Raw genomic sequence first — 19,572 nt, 5'->3', positions numbered from 1 at the left:
TGGACATAAGGTATGGTTCATCTATGTATAGGCTGGGTGCAGAGTGTGCCTAAGGTACAGGAAGGCAATGCACTGTGACCACACTGGAGTTTTGTTATGGATTTGATGCAGCCTGGATGTTACATATGGGCACGATGTAGGCCCAATGCCTTTTTTTTTATTAATTCATGGGATGTGGACATCATGGACTGGCCGGCATTTACTGCTTGTCTCTAGTTGCCCTTGATTTCATAGCATTTGGTGCAATGGAGTGGCTTTCTACCCCATTTCAGTAAAGAGACAACCACGTTGTTGTGGGTCTGGAGTCACATGTAGGCCAGACCAGGTAAAGATGGCAGTTTCTTTCCCGAAAGGGCATCAGTGAACCAGACAGAAAAAAAAAGCGATGGTTTCATGGTTAGTGGTAGACTCTTAATTCCAGACCTTCTTTTTCATTGAATTCAAATTCCACCACTTGCAGTGACAGGATTTGAACCCAGGTCACCAGAACACAAGCTAAATTTCTGGATTAATGGTCTAGAGATAATACACCAAGGCCATCACTCCCCCTGTAACAAATCTTGAGTAATGCTGGGGAGCCAGGCACTAGCTGCTTGTTTATTAAGGACCGGTGCTGTGTATTAGGTATAGTATCACTGCCAGTTTCATGAGGATGCTGGCTGTGGGCTAATATCTGGGTGCTAACTGAGTTTCCGAGCACAGACTGGGGTATCCCTAGGAAATGGGAATCACCACTACTGCTTCCTCAATCTCCCGCTGTGTTGTGTGTCAGGACGTGCTCTGTGTGATCACTCAGCGACAGCAACTTGTGAAAATAACTCATGAGAAGCCGCCGGGTCACCGCTGTGTTCATTATGTCGTTGCTTCCCCACCCAGATCGTCTGTGGCTTCAGGAGAAAATAAAAGTTGAAAAACTGCAACAGAGGATTCAATTAACACTCCAGCATATTTTGCAGAAACATCACAGAGAGGATGGCATTCTGACAAAGGTAACTAAAGAGTTCAGGGCTGGAACACGGCAGGGACATGAAGGAAGAGCAGGGGAGCGGGATCGCTAGATTGCTCTGGTGTGGATTCAATGGGCCGAATGGCTTCCTTCTGTTCTTCAATTAAATGATTCACTTTCAGAACACTGTTCACTCAGGGTCACACAGAGACATAGAGATATACAGCACGGAAACAGACCCTTCAGACCAACACATCCATGCCGACCAGATATCCTAAATTAATCTAGTCCCAGTTGCCAGCATTTAGCCCATATCCCTCTAAACCCTTCCCATTCATTTACCCATCCAGATGCCTTTTAAATGTTGTAATTGTACCAGCCTCCACCACTTCCTCTGGCAGCTCATTCCATACATGCACCACCCTCTGCGTAAAAATGTTCACCCATTAGGTCTCTTTTAAATCTTTCCCCTCTCGCCTTAAACCTATGCCCTCTAGTTTTGGACTCCCCTATCCTGGGGAAAAGACCTTGGCTATTCACTCTATCTATGCCCCTCATGATTTTATAAACCTCTATAAGGTCACCCCTCAGCCTCTGACACTCCAGGGAAAATAACACCAGCCTTTTCAGCCTCTCCCTACAAGTCAAACGCTCCAATCCTGGCCATATCTTTGTAAATCTTTTCTGAATTCTTCCAAGTTTCACAGCATCCTTCCTATAGCAGGGAGACCAGAACTGCACGCAGTTTCCCAAAAGTGGCCTAACGAATGTCCTGTACAGTGGCAACACGACCTCCCAACTCCTATACTCAATGCAATGAACAATATCTTAAAACTTGGACACAGTGAACATCAAGAATAGTATAGATAGCTGCTGTAATTGTATGTTGCTGTCCCACCAGGTCCATGAGGACCGTAAGAACGAGTTCCATACCTCACACCTAGCTCAATAAATCGTATAATTATAGAAAGAGCCTTTCATCCCAAGGAGCTTATGTCAGTCAGGTCATACAGCACAGACCCTTCGGTCCAACCAGTCCATGCCAAACACATTGCCAAACCAAACTAGTCTCACCTGCCTGCTCCTGGCCCATATCCCTCCGAACCTTTCCTATTCATGCACGTATCCAAATGTCTTTTAAACATTGTATTTGTACTTGCATCCACTATTTCCTGTGGAAGTTCATTCCACATACGAACCACCCTGTGTGTAAAAAATTTACCCTTCGTGTCTTTTTTAAATCTCTCTCCTCTCACCTTAAAATGTGTCCCCTAACCTGGAAATCCCCTACCCTAGGGAAAAGACAATTAGCATTAACTCTATCTATACCAACCCACTGCCTTTTCACCAGAAACCAGCAATGTTTTCCTCTTCACATATTCATCTAATTCCTTTTTAAATGTAACAATTAAATCTGTATGGAGACAAGTGATGGGGACCAGCCCTTGGTCCTATGAGGAGGATCAGTGAGAATCCTTCTGGAGTTTTATTTGCGTTTGTCTGTTGCCAGCTTTCAAAATGTTTGCTAATTGTTTTTACCTTGTTCTTCTTCCTTTTCCCAGCTGTTATCTAAAGTGTCTACATTACGAACACTGTGTAATCGACACATTGAGAAGCTGTCCTCATTCAAAGCAATACACCCGGACATTGTGCGGGTCCATTTCCCTCCGTTGTATAAGGAGCTGTTCAGCTCCGAGTTTGAGCAGATGATGCCAACTGATGGTTAAGTATTGTCATCAGAGGAGCTCGGAACCCCAGAAGTACCTGCATCAAACAGTTGAAGATATTTTGCATTTTTCCAACGCTGCACTGCAGTGGCCGTGCACAGCCCAGGAGATTAACAAAAACAACAAATTTCTTGGGCGGGGTGTTTAATGGGATGGGGCAGGGGGTGAATTAATATTAGTTTCTTCGTGAAAGTTGAACTTGTTTTTCTCATGCATTTAGTTTGTGTAGAGCACAGCGCACAGTGACATTATAATGCTGAGAAGCTAATTTAGAGCAAATCTTTTACAGGGTATATAGAGTAAATACAGTGAACGTAACAGTTATTATCAGTATATCATTTTAAACTTGATGTGCTGTGAGACGAAATATGAATCTGCAATTTAAGCACTTTTTTCCCGATTTGTACATGATATGTTGTATTTATTAGTTCTGTTAATAGGACGTGCACAAGAAATACAAGTTTAACAGTTGAGTATATGGAGGGAGGTTCGGAGTTTTAGATGCTGCTGTTAGGTTGATGTTTGTTTATAGTAGGAATGCCCACATACTTAGTTTGATTTACAAACACAATCCAATTTCCATAGTCTGTGCGGCTGATTAATGTGTCATTGATTCAGATTAAGAATGGTACGGTGAAGGGTAATGGAATCAAAATGATTTATAAAATATGAAGCCTTGTCTGGACCACTTTAGAGAGAGTTCTATTTTTATAACCCTGGTATGAATATTAGGAAGCACTTAAAATATTCCTGCAATAAAAGAGACGTGATTTGTGCAAGACAATGTTTTTTGTAAGGCAAGCCAACAATAGAAAGAAGTGTTATTTTCTAAGAGCTTGGTGTTATTTTCTTGTGAGAATATGTCTGGTCTAGTGAAATCTTTTTGATTAATGTGCCACAGTGTAAGTGTGTTTCTGCTAATGAGCAACACAAGTCTTTTTAATCTTGAAATGGTGGTTTCCTTGTGAAACAACATTCCAAAAGAAACGCAAAAATGTAGAAACGTCTAAAGTAAGTGTTTGTGTGCGCATGCGTGTATGTGTCTGTGTGTGTGTGTGAATGATCAGTCTGTATCACTGTTGCTTTTTGCACATTAACTTCATTCCTTGGTAGTGCAATATGTACAAAGGGTACTTGCTAGTGTACATTTAACCCCTCAGGGAAGAAAAAAAAAACGTGTTTGTACAGTCTCTTATTCTGCTAAGGGCTGTTGAGTAGATCATTTTGTGTGTCTGTGTGTGAGGCAGTCAGTCTGGCTCTAATCCTGGAGTGAGTCTGGATTCAGGAGTCAGGCCACTGTTTGTTTGAAATGCTCCAAAACATGTTGATTGTGCAACGCTCCTGGCAATTGCTGTTACTGTGAAAGACAATCCAGAATTCTGATTAAATGATAAGAATCCTAGGAAGAAAATCTTGAAGGTCCGACAGAAATCAGATAGAGGGTTTGAACTTATTTTAGCTCAGGGATAATTTAGATTATAATGAAGGTGTGGAATGGTCAGTATTTCTTGTAACAGTAAACACAGCAAAGGTATTCAGGCCCTTAGAAGTTGCAAACTGAATCAACAGTAATATTGCCCACCTTAACTTTTGGAGGCAATTTATTGGGCAGTGTCTGGAAGCCACTAGAGTTATTACAGACAGTTGCAATTTTGTTTTTTATAGAGGGAGAGCTGTTAGCGAAGGCTTCTATGGAATATCGAGTGAATCCTAGATTTACAATCTTGGCAATCAAAGCACTTGATCTGCTGTTTTAACCATTTACTGATGCATGTTAAATGAGAGCACATGTAGGTCTCTATCTCCCTCACGTTCACCAACACTACACCAGCTCAAACAGCATTCTGGTATTTTCCATCTCCCTGAGCCCAGGAAACCGATGAAATGGGCATTTCCAAATTGGGATGGAGTGCAGTACAAGATCCAGTCTGGCACTTGGGAAAGGAGGGAAGAGTTGAATCAGTGTGGAGAATCAATTTGCATCTTGGATCCATCTGTTACCCCCTCCCAGGACAGAGGAACCAGATCCCGGAGATAAATATAATTGATTAACAAGTAGACAACAGCCCCTGTAGAAAAGGAGTCCAGTCACCATCTTCAACTCTATCTCCAAAGTGGATTGAGCAAGTGTGGGCCGCATGGTATTAGAGCTGTTTATCACCAAAGTACAGGTCTCAGTTAGAGGAGGCACAGGCTGCAAATTCCCAGGAATTTGGATGAGACTTTATATCTGTTTATCAGAAGGGTCACCAGCTGTGCATCTCCAGAAGCTTTCCTGATTCCTCCAACCATTCTCTCCTTTGGATCCCCCCGTAACCCATCCATCCTTTGTCATTCCCCATACCCACTTGTTGTGGCCTGCTATTGTGGCCAACCCACATATCCTTCCTATCGGAGTCTGGACCTCTTGCTGCTACCCTTGGTCACCTTGACCCGGCACACCTACTGGGCATATGGCCCCGACGGCATACAGTGTCGAGTGAACGGGCTCTTCATTGCACAATTGGATGATCTGTCACTCGTAGAATCCTCTACAGTGTGGAAACAGGCCATTTGACCCATCAGGTCCACACCAATCCTCCGAAGAGCATCCCACCCAGACTCACCTCCTACACTATCCTGGTAACCTGCATCTCCCATGGCTAATCCATCAGACCTGCACATCCCTAGATACTACAGGACAATTTAGCACGGCCAATCCACCCTAACCTGCACATCTTTGGACTGTGGGAGGAAACCGGAGAACCCGGAGGAAACCCACGCAGACACAGGGAGAATGTGCAAACTCAAATCAACACGGACAGTTGCCCGACGGTGGAATCGAATGTGGATCCCTGGCGCTGTGAGGCAGCAGTGCTGACCACTGAGCCACAATGCCACCCCACTCGGCACTTAACCTCATGTCTAATATTTTTTGTAACAGTCCCATTCTTCTATCCATCTACAAAAGTTTTTTTGTTCCTTCAACTGCCTACAGCAGCTCACAGCGAATAGTATTTAATTCCTGAATCCTACAAAGCAATCTGGAACTTTGGCAACCCACCATTCATTAAAAGCCGTATTCTTTTAATTACTGTTTCTGTTTCTCTGCTATTCCTGGGGCTTTAGCTCAATTTCCTGGCCCATTAGGTTATTGTGACTGTGTGTAACTATGAGTGATCGACACAAGTCCAAGCCTGCAGTTCAAAGTTTGCCCCTCCAGCTTCCCAAAAGTGACCTGCCTACCCTAATAAGAAGAGGTTCTTGATGACGGCAGTCCATCTTGTCATGGGTTGAACAGAATTCTGCTCCACAAAAAACACTGGAGACTAGACCATGCGATTTATTCAAGACAGAGTTAGTTGGAATTTTGATCAATGAGAATTAGCGAGGGCAGAAAAGAGCATGGGGTTGAGACCACAACTAAATCAACCATGACCTTATTGACTGGGGAAGCAGCCTCAAAGGAAGGATTGGCCTACTCCAGCCCTAAGTCCTGTGTTTCCATAGTAACCAGAGAGTCCAGCGCCTTTAACACGGGCCAGGAAAGGAAGGAACAGCTGAGAAAAATACTGCAAGCAAACATAGGCTTATACAGACCATTGGTCCAACCAGTCCATGCTGACCATGTTCCCAAACTAAACTAGTCCCACATGCCTGTGCTTGGTCTATATTCCTCCAAACTTTTCCTATTCATGTGCTTATCTAAATGCCTTTTAAACATTGTAACTGTACCCACATCCACCACTTCCTCTAGACGTTCTTTCCACACACGAACCACTCTTTGTTAAAAAAAAAAGTTGCCCCCATGTCTTTTTTAAATCTTTTTCCTCTCACCTTAAATATATGCCCCCTAGTTTTGAACTCCCCCACCTTAGGGAAAGACCATTGCTATTCATCTTATTTATACACCTCATGATTTTACAAACCTCTATAAGGTCACCCTTCAACTTCCTACGCTGCTGTGACAAAGATCCCAGCCTATCCAGGCTGTCCTTACAACTCAAACCTCATTCCCGGCAACATAGTGGTAAATCTCCTCTGAATGCTGTCCAATTTGAGAATATCCTTCCTGTAACAGGGAGACCAGAACTGGACACAGTACTCAAGAAGAGACCTCACCAACGTCCTGTACAACCTAAACATAACGTCCCAACTCAAAGATCTGAGCAATGAAGGCAAGCGTGCTAAATGCCTTCTTAACCCCCCTATCTATATTTGACGCAAATTTCACAGAAATATGTACCCGAGCCCCGAGGTCTCTATGTTCTACAACACTATCCAAGACCCTACTTTAATATATAAGTCCTGCCCTTGTTTGCTTTACCAAGTAAACAGACAGCTAATAAGCAATTGGGCAAGCCTTCCCAGAGATATTTCTACATCCACATAAATCTTCTATACTCAACCCATTCCAGCAAGTGAGAATTCAATGCTGGGCATTCACTTTACTTCATGAGTTGAAGTCAATCTGTCCTTTGAATCTGCTTCCCCAGTCAACCCATCCTCATTCAGGAGAGGTGACAGGTGGAGGTTTAACCCGAGGGTCACCATGCCTCAGGCGAAGGGAGAGGTTGAGAAGGTAAGAGGTTGATGGTAACTTTAGCCGGCGATGGGAATTGAACCCATGCTATCACTTTGCATTGAAAGCCAGCCATCCAGCCAACTGAGCTAGCCATACATTAAAAACAAAATGCTGTAGACACACAAGGGCACCAGAATTAGGAACAGGAGTTGGCCATTTGGCCCCTGAAGCCTACCTTGGTGTGGTGTGGAAAATTGAAAAGGAAGGACGGCTTGCTTCTACCCCTCTTCCCCCATCGAAGAAGTCAGCAATGTACTGACAAATTCAGAACAAACCTGCCCCGCAGTCATAAAGCACGGCCCCCCAGTGGCAGGAAGTCCCACTGTATGGGGCTGGCAGCCAATCCGGCAGCAGATACTGCCAGGACCACAGGGAGGGCCATAAGGGAGGCCTGACGGGACTCCAGACCCTGGAATGGAAGGGGCATGAGGCAAGGGAGGGTTTTTCCAACATTGGGACATGGGTGGTTCAAAAAGCCATGTAGGCAGGAAGAAGGGGGAGGGACTATCTTCTGGGGAGGCATGCCCAGTGGGCAAAGAGCATCGTCCAAAGATAGAACCTGCCCCATCCTGCCACCATTTTAAAAGCAGCTGTCTCTTCCACTGGATTGGACTGGCCATGCCCATGTTTAGTGGAATGGTCGGTGTAAATCAGATGAAGTTTTAACAAGCTTAGGTAACCCTTCATTACTTATTTACATACAGGGGGCAGCTGTGGATTGTAGTGCTGTCCATAGGGGTATGAGACTGGGGGAATGGGTATGAAGGTCACCACCCAACCTATTTTACCCTCCAAGGGCTTGTACTATCCAATCCAAGGTCATGGCTATTCCAATTGTGGCCTCGCTTCAGGTTTCCTGCCTGCCCCCGCACCATTAGCCGTAACTCTCTTGTTGAGGGTGGCATGGTGGCTCAGTAGTTAGCAGTGCTGCCTCACAACGCCAGCCCAAGCCCACTTCCAGCCCTGGGTAACTGTGTGGAGTTTGCTTGTTCTCCCTGTGTTTGTGTTGGGTTCCGCCAGGTGTCCCGGTTTCCCCTCCCACAGCCCAGGTGTGGATAGGTGGATTGGCCCATGGTAATTTGCCCCATGGTGTCTAGAGGTGGGCAGGTTTTGCCATGCTAAATGCAGGGTTACAGGGATGGAGGGGTGTGGGTCCGAGTGGGATGCTCTTAGCAGAGCTGGTATGGACTTGATGGGTAGAATGGCCTGTATCCGCACTGTAGGGATTCTATGATTCCATGACCAGTCATCCACCTTATCCACCGTAAATATTCGGTTACCAGGCCTCCAGTGCTTTCTGTGGAAGAGACTTTCGCAGCCTACTGATCCTCTGAGAGAAACGTTTTTCTCCTCATCTCAGTTTTAAAGACCCTCATTTTAAAACTGTGTCTAGAGTCTTGAACTCCCCAACAAGTAAAACATCATCTCAGTATCCATTAAGGAGACTAAAATTGTAGACAGTACTCCAAATATGGTCTTGTCGAGGCCAATTCTAACAACACTTCCCTATTTTTATATTTAATTGCCTGGTAATGAATACCAATATCCTATTTGTCTTACTCATCACTTGACGTATCTAGAATCGTAGAATCCCTAAAGTGTGGAAGCAAGCCATTCAGCCCATTAAGTCCACACGCAATTTAGCCTGGCCAATCCACCTGTGGGAGGAAACCAGAGCACCCAGAGGAAACCCACGCAGACACAAGGAGAACGTGCAAACTCCACACAGAGAGTTGCTCTTGGTGCTGTGAGGCACTAACCACTGATCCACCGTGCCACCCTATCTGCCTGCGGATTTTTGTTTTAATGTACCAGCATAGTCAGACCCTCTGCACCATAGACTTCTACAGATACACAACAGGTCAGTTAGTATCTGTAAACAGTAAAGATTTCAATCCGAGCTGGCGTTAACCTTGTCCAGACAAAAAAAGAGGAACAATAAGCAACAACATTACCAGCTTCCCATCATTGTGACAAAAGAGTCCATTCAGCCCGTCACTTTCTCAGTCCTGTTCCTGTACAATGCCAGTGCCCTTGTTTAGCAAATTAAGTATTCGGGAGGTGATGGCCTAATGGTATTATTGCTGGATTGTTAATCTAGAGACCCTTGTAATGTTTTGAGGATCTGAGTTCAAATCCTGCCACGGCAGATGGTCAAATTTGAATTCAATAAGAGTTGAATGATGACTGTGAATCCATTGTTTGTGGGGAAAAACCCCCATCTGGTTCACTGATGTCCTTTAGGGAAGGAAACTGCCATCTTTACCTGGTCTGGCCTACATGTGACTCCAGACCCACAGCAATGTGGTTGACTCTTAACTGCCCTCTGGGCAATAAATGCTGGCCTAATGGTGCCCTCATCCCGTGAGTGAATAAAAAAAAAATCACAAACCTCTGTTTCCCTCTCCACAGATGCTGCCCAACTTAATGAGTATTTCCAGAGCTTTTTAATTCTTATTACTTGTTTCACATTTTGATTGATTATTTGTTTTCCCTCCTCAAAAAAAACAGAACTTCTCAAAAATAATAATTTCATTCAGTAGTAAATTGCTAACTGGTTTCTGATAATTGCTGTCAAATGATGCAAATCAACAGCTGAAATTATTCTGCCTCCTTTGCAGAATGCTGTCCTGAAGAATGGCAGGATGCCAATGTAAGGTAATGCCATGTTACTGACTTTAAAAGAAATAATGTATCTGAGATCTGTTTAGTCTTGAATGATGTGGCACAGTGGTATGCCCCTATTTCTGGACCAGGAATGCAGGGTTCAAATGCCACCTGCTCCAGAGGTGTGTAATAACATCCCTGAGCAGGCTGATGATAAAATATCTACAGCTATCTAGGATGGGGCTCTTGTGGCACAGGGGTAGTGTATCTACCTCTAGACTGGGAGGACAGGGTTCAAGCCCCATCTGCTCCAGAAGTGTGTAATAACGTAATAAAGCAATTCAATGAGAGTAGAGCTTATGTGGTACCACCATATCTCAGAGCTAGGAAGCCTGGGTTCAAGTCCCATCTGTACCAGAGGTGTTCAATAGTGTCACTGGACAGATTGATTGCAAAATACAAAGGGAAAAATAAGGCAACCTCGGTTACACTGCAGCTAATGCATCTTCTGTGTTACAAATCTGAATTTGCCCTTGAATTCAAACCACAATCTCAATTTAGACATGGAATCCCAGTAGTAATGGCCTGTTCTCAGCCACAATGGTGAAAGATTGCAGTGTGCAGTATTGATATTGTCTCCAGTGTCACTGCGTTTCTTTACAACTGTCCTAAACCTTCACTGGTTGTGAACCTCTATTTACACAAACTGATATTTATCAACCATTCACAGCTATAGTTCTTTGTGCATTGACATACTACAGGTCAAATACACACCTCACATTTACTGAATAAATTTTCCCTTTTCATGCTCACTTACCTACAATTGATAACCTCTGTATGACAGCACTGTTGTTCCAGCAATATTCCTTACCATACACCTACCATGTGCTCTCAGCAATTATAGGCTTCCTAAGAAGTATCCATAGAGGCATTCTCTGATGGTTCATATGGGTGATGGAGTCAGTCTCTTTTTCATTAACAGAATATGAACTTTCAAAGCAGTTTTTAACGTGCAAACAATTTTTCAATCACGAGCAATAAAAATGAATATTTTATACGGCAAAAACGTTGAAAGGTTTTTTTAAAAAAATATTTTTAACTAGATATTTTTGTTTGAGTTGCTGTGTATTTTGAACTCATCCAAACAATGGCCTGGTATTTTGTCGTTAACATGTCAGATCTCAGTGGACTGCTTCTCTCTCTCTGTGTCCTTGTGTGTGTTACTCCTTCTCCTTGTGAAGGAGCTGTTCTGTGTCGTGGGTTTGGGCCAATGTGGACCTTTCCAGCTGTACTATATCTTCCCAGTATAAAGAAATGCGTTAATAGGGCAAGCCCAGACAAGGCTTTTACTGTTCGTGTCAGGTGGGAAACTTTCAAATAGGATTTAATCCTCTTTTTATGGAATTTTAGCAATTTTCTTGTCTCCAAAGTACCAATAATAATAATAGATAAAACTCTAGCCATAACACCATGTTGAGCAATAAAATAAACAAATAATCACTTTCTGTGCATTGTAAGACTTAGACTTGAGCGTGTGAATGCAACCTGTTATTTATCGCTTTCTTCCTTATAAATGACTGACTCTTTTGTTTCTAACTTAAAAAGTTGCAGTGGCCCATTTGGAGTCTCTCCTCGCTCTCTGCTTTTCTCTCGCAATATTGAAAGTTCTATCACCCTGTATACAGCTATCTTTTTAAAGTTCTCTGTTTGTTTCTGTATAGGTAAGAGAGGAAATGGTATTATCAAGCTGCTCAGTGCAAATATTTACCTGTTTATTAAAGACTGCATTATTATGTGTATTATATCTCTTTCAGTATATGCTATCTTAGCCATAGTTACAAACTAGGGTGTGCTATTTTGTGTTTCCTGCTGTGTGGTGATAGACAAGTTGCTTTGTGAACAAATATCTTTATTCCTAAACAATGCCACCCTTTGCTCATCTTACTTTCACTGAGTAGATCAGCCACAGATAGGTGCGTCTAGAGGACTAGACTTGGGATATGTCCAAGGACTGAAGAAGCCAGTCCTTCTCTGCCAAGGACAGTGTCAATTTCCTTTAATTATATCTTTCCAGATTCTCTCTAACTACAGTCTGCCTATCCTAAATAGTCTTGCTCCTTCACCGATTCCTAAATAAAGAAGTATTTTGATTTGTTTTGTAAATAAAACTGTAAAAAATATAAGAGATTTAATGTTGTCTTTTAAATACCCAGATTTTCATTCTAATATGAATGTTGTAATATTGTACTTAGAAATGGTTATCTTTAATATTACCTTTAATAAAACTGCAGGCAACACATCAATTTTAGATGTGCTTTATGTGCGGTTATCCTATAATAAAATTATTGCTTATAATGGGCTCTGCCTGTTGTCTTCTTATTTAAATCCTTCTCACTCAGTTCACAGTTACTTCACTCAATGTTGCTGATGTTGTGCTGAATTCAGAGTCTTTGGATCACATCCTGGCTGAGAGGATACCTTATGCTTGTGTTCAATTTGTTTTTTTAACCATACAGCCGGAAGGTCCCTATGTCTTTACTGTGCAACATGTCTACCTCTATCTGTCTCTGTCTGCCCACCTGCTTCTCTCTGTATGGGGTGGGGAGGGTATTAGTAAATAGGCTGGCTTCTCTAGAAAAGGAGCAGGCTGAAAGGGGACTTGATAGAAGGAGCACAGAAGGAGGTTATCATGTCTGTACTGGTTCTTGAAGGAAAGTCAGACTTAGTCCTAATTCTCCATATGTTGTCTTTGACCTGTTAAATCCTCAAGTCCCTATCCAATTCCTTTTTAACATTATTTATGGAAGCAGCCCTTTTCAGGTCAAGCATTTCAGATCTCACTAATTCTCTCAGTGAATAACATGCTCCTCATCTCCCCTCTAGAGTTCTTACCAATAATTTTAAATCCATGACCCCGATTAGAAATCCACATCAAAGGAAATTTTTTTTTAATCTCTGTATTGAAATCTCTCACCACTCTATTAGGTCATAGAGTCATACAGCACGGAAACAGACCCTTCGGTCCAACCAGTCCATGCCAACCATAATCCCAAACTAAACTAGTCCCACCTGTCTATGCTTGGCTCATATCCCTCCAAACATTTCCTATGCACATTTCCTTTTCCAAGTTTCTTTTAATGGTTGTAACTGTGCCTGCATCCACTACTTCCTCAGGAAGTTCATTCCACACATGAACCACTCTTGATGTAAAAGATTTGTCCTTCATGTCCTTTTTAAATCTCTCTCCTCTCACCTTAAAAATATGCCCCCTAGTCTTGAAGTCACCCTCCCCAGGGAAAAGACACCTGCCATTAACTTTATCTATGCCCCTCATGATTTATAAACCTGTATAAGGTCACCTCTCACCCTCCTACGCTCCACTGAAAATAGTCCCAGTCTATCCATCCTTTCTTTCAGCCATACCCCATTCCAAGAAGAACAATTTAAACTCTTCCACCTTCCCCTCAAAACTGAAGTCCCTCATTCCTGGCAACATTCTGATGAACCACATCTATGCCCTTGCTGAGGCCTTACCACTTTTCCTGAAGTATGATGCCTATGGAAAGGTTGTGGGGTAGTGATACTGTCATGAAACTATCAATCCTGAAAACCAAACTAATATTCTGGTGACATGGGTTCAAGTCCCACCATAGCAGGCAGTAAAATTTGAATTCAATAAAAATTTGGAGTAAAAGGCTAATCTAATGGAGATACAAAATGAAAAAGTCTGGAGATTGGAAACAAACAAAGTACTGGAGTAACTCAGCAGATCTGGAAGCATCTGTGGAGAGACAACAGAGTTAAGGTTTAGAGTCCAGTGACCGTTCTTCAGATCTACTCTAATGATGACTTATGTAACCACTGCCATTGGCTGGTAAAAATCCTATGTAGATTACTGATGTCCTTTAAAGAAGGCAATTTGCTATCCTTACCTGGTCTGGTCTACATCTGACCTTAGACTCACAACAATGGAGTTGATCCTTAATTAGTGATGGTCAATAAATGTTAGTTTAGCCAGAAACTCCCATGAATTAATTAAAGAAAAATACTCCAGCTCAGGCCTATCCAGTGATCTGTAAAGCTTTAGTATGGTTCAGGTGTGCAGCAGAAGAATGCTACTTAGAATCATAGAGTCATACAGCACGGAAACAGACCCTTCGGACCAACCAGTCCATGCCGACCACACCCACAACTAAACTAGTCCCACCTGCCTGCTCTTGGCCCATATCCCTCCAAACATTTCTTATTCATGAACTTATCCAAATGTCTTTCAAACATTGTAACTGTACCTGCACCCACCACTTCCTCAGGGAGTTCATTCCACACATGAACAACTCTCCCTATAAAAATATTTGCCCCTTGTGCCTTTTTTAAACCTCTCTCCTCTCAACTTAAAAATACACCCCCTGGTCTTGAAATCCCCCACCCTAGGGAACAGTCACCTGTCATTAACCTTATCTATATCCCTTTCCTCATGACTCAAACTCTCCGTTCCTTGCAACATCTTGGTAAATCTTTTTCTGAACTCTCCCCAGCTTAATAATATCCTTCCTACAACAGACAGACTAGAATTGGACACAGTACTCCAGAAGAGGCCTCACCCTTATCGGGTCTGGGTGGGATGCTCTTTAGAGGGCCAGTGCAGACTTGATGGGCCCAATGGCCTCTTTCTGCACTGTAAGGATTCTATAATACTGGTAAAGCTGTTTAAGAGCACACCAAAGTAAACAATCTCTCACAATGAAGGCCTGCCATCCACCACCATCCTGTCTCATGTCCCTGAGTTAATGTTGAAACCCACTTGCCTGCTCACATGCCCTCTGTGACACTTTGGTAAATAACTTCCAAAACACTACATCTGTAACATCGACTGCATCACCTCGATCACATTTCTCTGTTAATTCAAAGAATTTAGAAGAATTAATCAGACATGGTGTTATGAGCTGACTCTCATTGATTACCCTTTGCTGCTCCAAATGGAATGATTCACATTACAGTGGTGTCACTATAATGTTGCTCCTAATCCAGAGGCCCAAGCTACTGCTGCAGTGGCATGAGTTCAAATCTCATAGAAGCACCGAAAGCAGGAGCAGGATAGGCCTTTCAGCCTGCTCTGCCATTCAATATTTTCCCACTTTCTCCCCATACCTTTGATCCTTTTAGCCCTTAGAACTATATCTAACTCCTTCCTGGAAGTATTCAGTGTTTTGGTCTCAACCATTTTATGTGGCAGAGAATTCCACTGGCTCACCACTCTCTGGGTGAAGACATTTCTCCTCATCTCAGTCCTAAGTGGCCTGCCCCGTATCCTTAGACTACGACCCCTGGTTCTGGACTCCCTGGTCATCGGGAACATCCTTTCTGCGTTTACCTTGTCTCACCACAGAAGTTTGGGGAATTTAAATTTTGTGAACTAATAAATCTGCAATATAAAACGAGTAATGATGACCCAGAAACTACTAACTGTTGTTGAAATCCAATTCATTCAGTACTGCCACTTATAGAATCCCTACAGTGTGGAAACAGGCCCTTCAGCCCAACAAGTCCACACCGACCCTCAGAGCAACCCACCCAGACCCATCCCAGTATGACCCAACTAATCTACACATCCCTGAACACTACGGGAAATTTAGCACGGCTAATCCACCCTAACCTGCACATCTTTGGACTGTGGGAGGAAACTGGAGCACCCAGAGGGAACCCACACAGACACGGGGAGAATGTGCAAACTTCACGCAGACGATTGCCCGAGGGTGGAATCAAACCCGGGTTCCTGGCGCTGTGAGGCAGCAGTGCTAACCACTGAGTCACTGTGCCATGTGTGACTTCAGACGCACAGCAACATGATTGACTCTTAACTGTCCTCTGAAATGGCCAAACCAGGCATTCAGTTATGGTCAAACCATTCCAGATAATTTGAATAAGTGTAAAACTGGACAGACCATTGGGCACCAGAAGAGACCTTCCCAATGAAACCTGCAAGGACCTTCTCCCTCATGCTGAGGAACCTGGACCAAAATTGGGAGGACTGTCCCACAGATGAGCCAAGAACAGCCTGACAAAACCATACTCTTGACTCCTACTTTATAGACGACATCCCAGACGCTGCTATCACTATTCCTGGATATCTCCTGGCTCACCAGCAACCCTGACCCAGCAGAGGTAGAGAGTTTGGTGGAGATTGTCTTGCAGTGACTCCAGTCAGTCCTCTTCCTCACAATCTCGGAGACTGAGCTGACATGGTCATTCAGGTTGCTCCTTTACTGGCCTGTAAATCAATTCACCAACACTGAGCAAGAAAACACAACACTGAACTCCAAAATCTAAAACACTAAACCATAAGAAATTGACCTGTGAAAGAGGGGGCTTATTGAAATAGAGATAGTAGGAACTGCAGATGCTGGAGAATCTGAGATAACACGGTGTAGAGCTGGATGAACACAGCAGGCCAAGCAGCATCAGAGGAGCAGGAAGGCTGACGTTTCGGGCCTAGACCCTTCTTCAGAAATTAGATATCAGATTAGAAATCAGATATTGAAATAGTTGTGTGAATTGAAAAATCTGAAAATAAAACCTTTGGATCTAAAAAACATTGGGATCTATCATCAAATGAATTTCAACAGTGAAAAAACAGTTTGATGACACAAACTAATCCACCACATCCCTCACAACTGTGAGATCAGTCTTGCATTTTGTTTTCATTTTTTTCCAACATTCATACATCACTGTGGAGGTTAAAATGTGAAAAGTTCAGTCAGACAGATACAGTGCAGTTTTTATCTGTAGTAGATCATTCAAGTTACCATAATCCAACTAAACCAGAGGGCTGCCCTCTCGTTAGAGAGAGATGACTGATGGTGGTGTAACCTGAGGGTCACCAGGCTTCAGGCGAGAAGAGAGATTGAGAAGGAGAGTCCTTCATGGTAACCTCAGCTGGCGCAGGGATTGAACCCATGCTATCGGCATCACACTGTTTCACAACCCAACTTCCATCTGTGGGCCTAACCAATGCTTTATAAAATTGTAACAAGGCTTCCTTGCTCCTACATACTACATGGCACCTAATGTAGACAAGCATCCCATTTGCCTTCTTCATCACCTCATCTACTCGTGCTGACACCTTCAGGGATCTATGGACTTGTACACTAAGGGCCTTTTGTTCCTCAGTACTCTGTAGGAACCTACCACTCAATGTGCTTTCCCATCCCCTATTAGACCTCCCAAATGCATTATCTCATGCTTACCAGAATTAAATTCCATCTGCTGTTGCTTTGACCAATTTACCAGCAGATCAAAATCAGGTTGTAGCCTGAAACCATCCTCCTCACTATCAACAACTCCCACCAATTTTCATGACATCTGCACATTTACTAGTTATACCTTCTACATTCACATTTAAGTTGTCAATGTACATAACATATATTTAGGATCCTAGTACTGATCCCTGTGGTACACCACTGGTTACAGGCTTCCAATTGCAAAAGCAAACTACCACCACCACTCTTTGCCTCCTATTTGCAAGCTAACTTGGGACACAGTTTGCTAACTTGCCTTGGATCCCATGGGCTCTTATCTTTTGGAGCAGCCTTCCATGTGGAACCTTGTCAAAGGCCTTTCTGAAATGCATGTAAACCGCATCAATTGCACTACCACCGTCAATATATTTAATCACTTCTCAAAAAACTCAATTAAATTAGTCAGACAGGATCTCCCTCTAACAACTCTGTGCTGACTATCCTTGATTAATCCTGTCCCTCAGAATTTTTTTCCAATAACCTCCTGACAAAGATTTGCACGGTGGCTCAGTGGTTAGCACTGCTGCCTCACAGCGCCAGGGACCCGGGTTCAATTCCACCCTTCAGTGACTGTCTGTGTGGAGTTTGCACATTCTCCCCGTGTCTGCATGGGTTTCCTCCGGGTGCTCCAGTTTCCTCCCACAGTCCAAAGATGTGCAGGTTAGGGTGGATTGGCCATGCTAAATTACCCATAGTATCCAGGGGTGTATAAAGTAGGTGGATTAGCCATCGGAAATATAGAATTACCAGATGGGTCTGGCTGGGATGCTCTTCAGAGGGGCAGTGTGGACTTGTTGGGCCGAAGGGCCTGTTTCCACACTGTAGGGATTGTATGATGATAACTGACATCAGACTAACTGGTCTGTAATTATCTGGCCTATCCCTGCTGCCCTTCTTGAACAAAGGAACCACATTAACTATCCTCCAGTCATCTGGCACTTCATCTGTGGCCAGCAAAATATTAAGTATCTCTGTCAGGGCCGCAGCAATCTCCTCACTTGCTTCCCACTTCACCCACGTCCTCTGGCTTCCATGTGCTGATCGCCCTTTGGTCTCTAATAAGCCCCACTCTTTTCCTTGAAATCCTCTTGCTTTTAAAATACATATAAAATGCCTGGGGTTTTCCTTAATCCCATCTGCCAAAGATATTTTGCAGTCCCTCTTTGCCCTCCATTTTTTAAACTGCCGCCTACACTCTCTATACTCCTGAAGGGCCTCCCCTATTGTTAATGCATTGTATCTGACCTACGCTTCTTTCTCTTTCTTTATCAAACTCTCAATATTCCTTGACATCCAGGGTTCCCTGGACCTCCTGCCGCTGCCCTCCACTCTTAGAGGAACATGCTGGCCCTTAATTCTCATTGTATTACTTCCCAAAGATTCCCACTTTCCGAACGCGGACCTACCTGCAAGTAGCTGCTCCCAGTCTATGCTTGCCAGATCCTATCTAATGGTATTGACATTGGCCTTTCCCCAGTTTCGACTCTTGACTTTCACACTATCCTTATCCCTTTCCATCATGATTTTGAAACTTATAGAGTTATGATCACTATTCCCAAAATGCTAAGCATTTGACACTTCAATTACTTGACTGGCTTCACTCCCTATGATAAGGTCTAGCCGTGCCCGTCTCTAACAGCGCTACCCACATGTTGGCACAAAAAGCCCTCCTGGGTCCACTTTAAATATTCCACTCTGTCTAATCCTTTCACATTAAGGTGATCCTGGTTAATGTTAGCAAAGTAATAATCCCTTACAGCTATGGTTCTATTCTTCTTCGTGCTTTACCTACACTGCTTTAATTCTGGTCGCCCTGCTATAGGAAAGATACTGTTAAACTTGAAAGGGTGCAGAAAACATTTACAAGGATGCTGCCAGGGTTGGAGGACTTGGGCTACAGGTTGTGGTTGAATGGGCTGGGGCTATTTTCCCTGGAGCGTCGGAGGCTGCGGGGTGACCTTATAGAGGTTTATAAAATCATGAGGGGCATGGATAGGGTGAATGGTTTTTCCCAGGAGAGGGGAGTCCAAAACCAGCGGGCATAGGTTTAAGATGAGAGGGGAAAGATTTAATAGGCACCTAAGGGGCGACTTTTTCACGCAATGTGTATATGGAATGAGCTATGGAAGAAGAGACATCTGGATGGTTACATGAATTGGAAAAGTTTAGAGAGTTATGGGCCAAATGCTGGAAAATGGGACTAGGTTAATTTAGTTGGTTGGAATGGACAAGTTGGACTGAAGGATCTGTTTCTGTGTTGTGCGACTCTATGCCTTTATGATTCTATGTATGATCCTCTACCTGCCTCTGACTGTTGGGGCACCTGTCATGTAATCCCAGCAAAGTAATCGCCCTTTTCTTTAAATTTCTAAGCTCTATCCAGATGGCCTAATTTGAAGACCCTTGTAGGATATGCTCCCTCATCACTGCAGT

General features: G+C 43.4%; 1 protein-coding gene across 1 annotated transcript in view; it reads left to right on the top strand.

Annotated features, from left to right (window-relative positions):
• roraa (RAR-related orphan receptor A, paralog a) overlaps positions 1 to 5,254 on the top strand; it is a 147,495-nt gene extending 142,241 nt beyond the window's left edge. Inside the window, exons 9-10 of the mRNA XM_048617284.1 lie at positions 877 to 989; positions 2,509 to 5,254. Of these exons, the coding sequence (XP_048473241.1) occupies positions 877 to 989; positions 2,509 to 2,673 (278 nt within the window). The 3' untranslated portion in view covers positions 2,674 to 5,254. The remainder of the gene's footprint in view (positions 1 to 876; positions 990 to 2,508) is intronic.
• Positions 5,255 to 19,572: the final 14,318 nt, after the last annotated feature.

Source organism: Rhincodon typus, chromosome 36 (genome assembly GCF_021869965.1).
Source record: "Rhincodon typus isolate 14 chromosome 36, sRhiTyp1.1, whole genome shotgun sequence".
Taxonomy (NCBI): Eukaryota; Metazoa; Chordata; class Chondrichthyes; order Orectolobiformes; family Rhincodontidae; genus Rhincodon; species Rhincodon typus.
The sequence above is the reverse complement of the archived record's forward strand: the minus strand, read 5'-3'. Positions and strand labels throughout refer to the sequence as shown.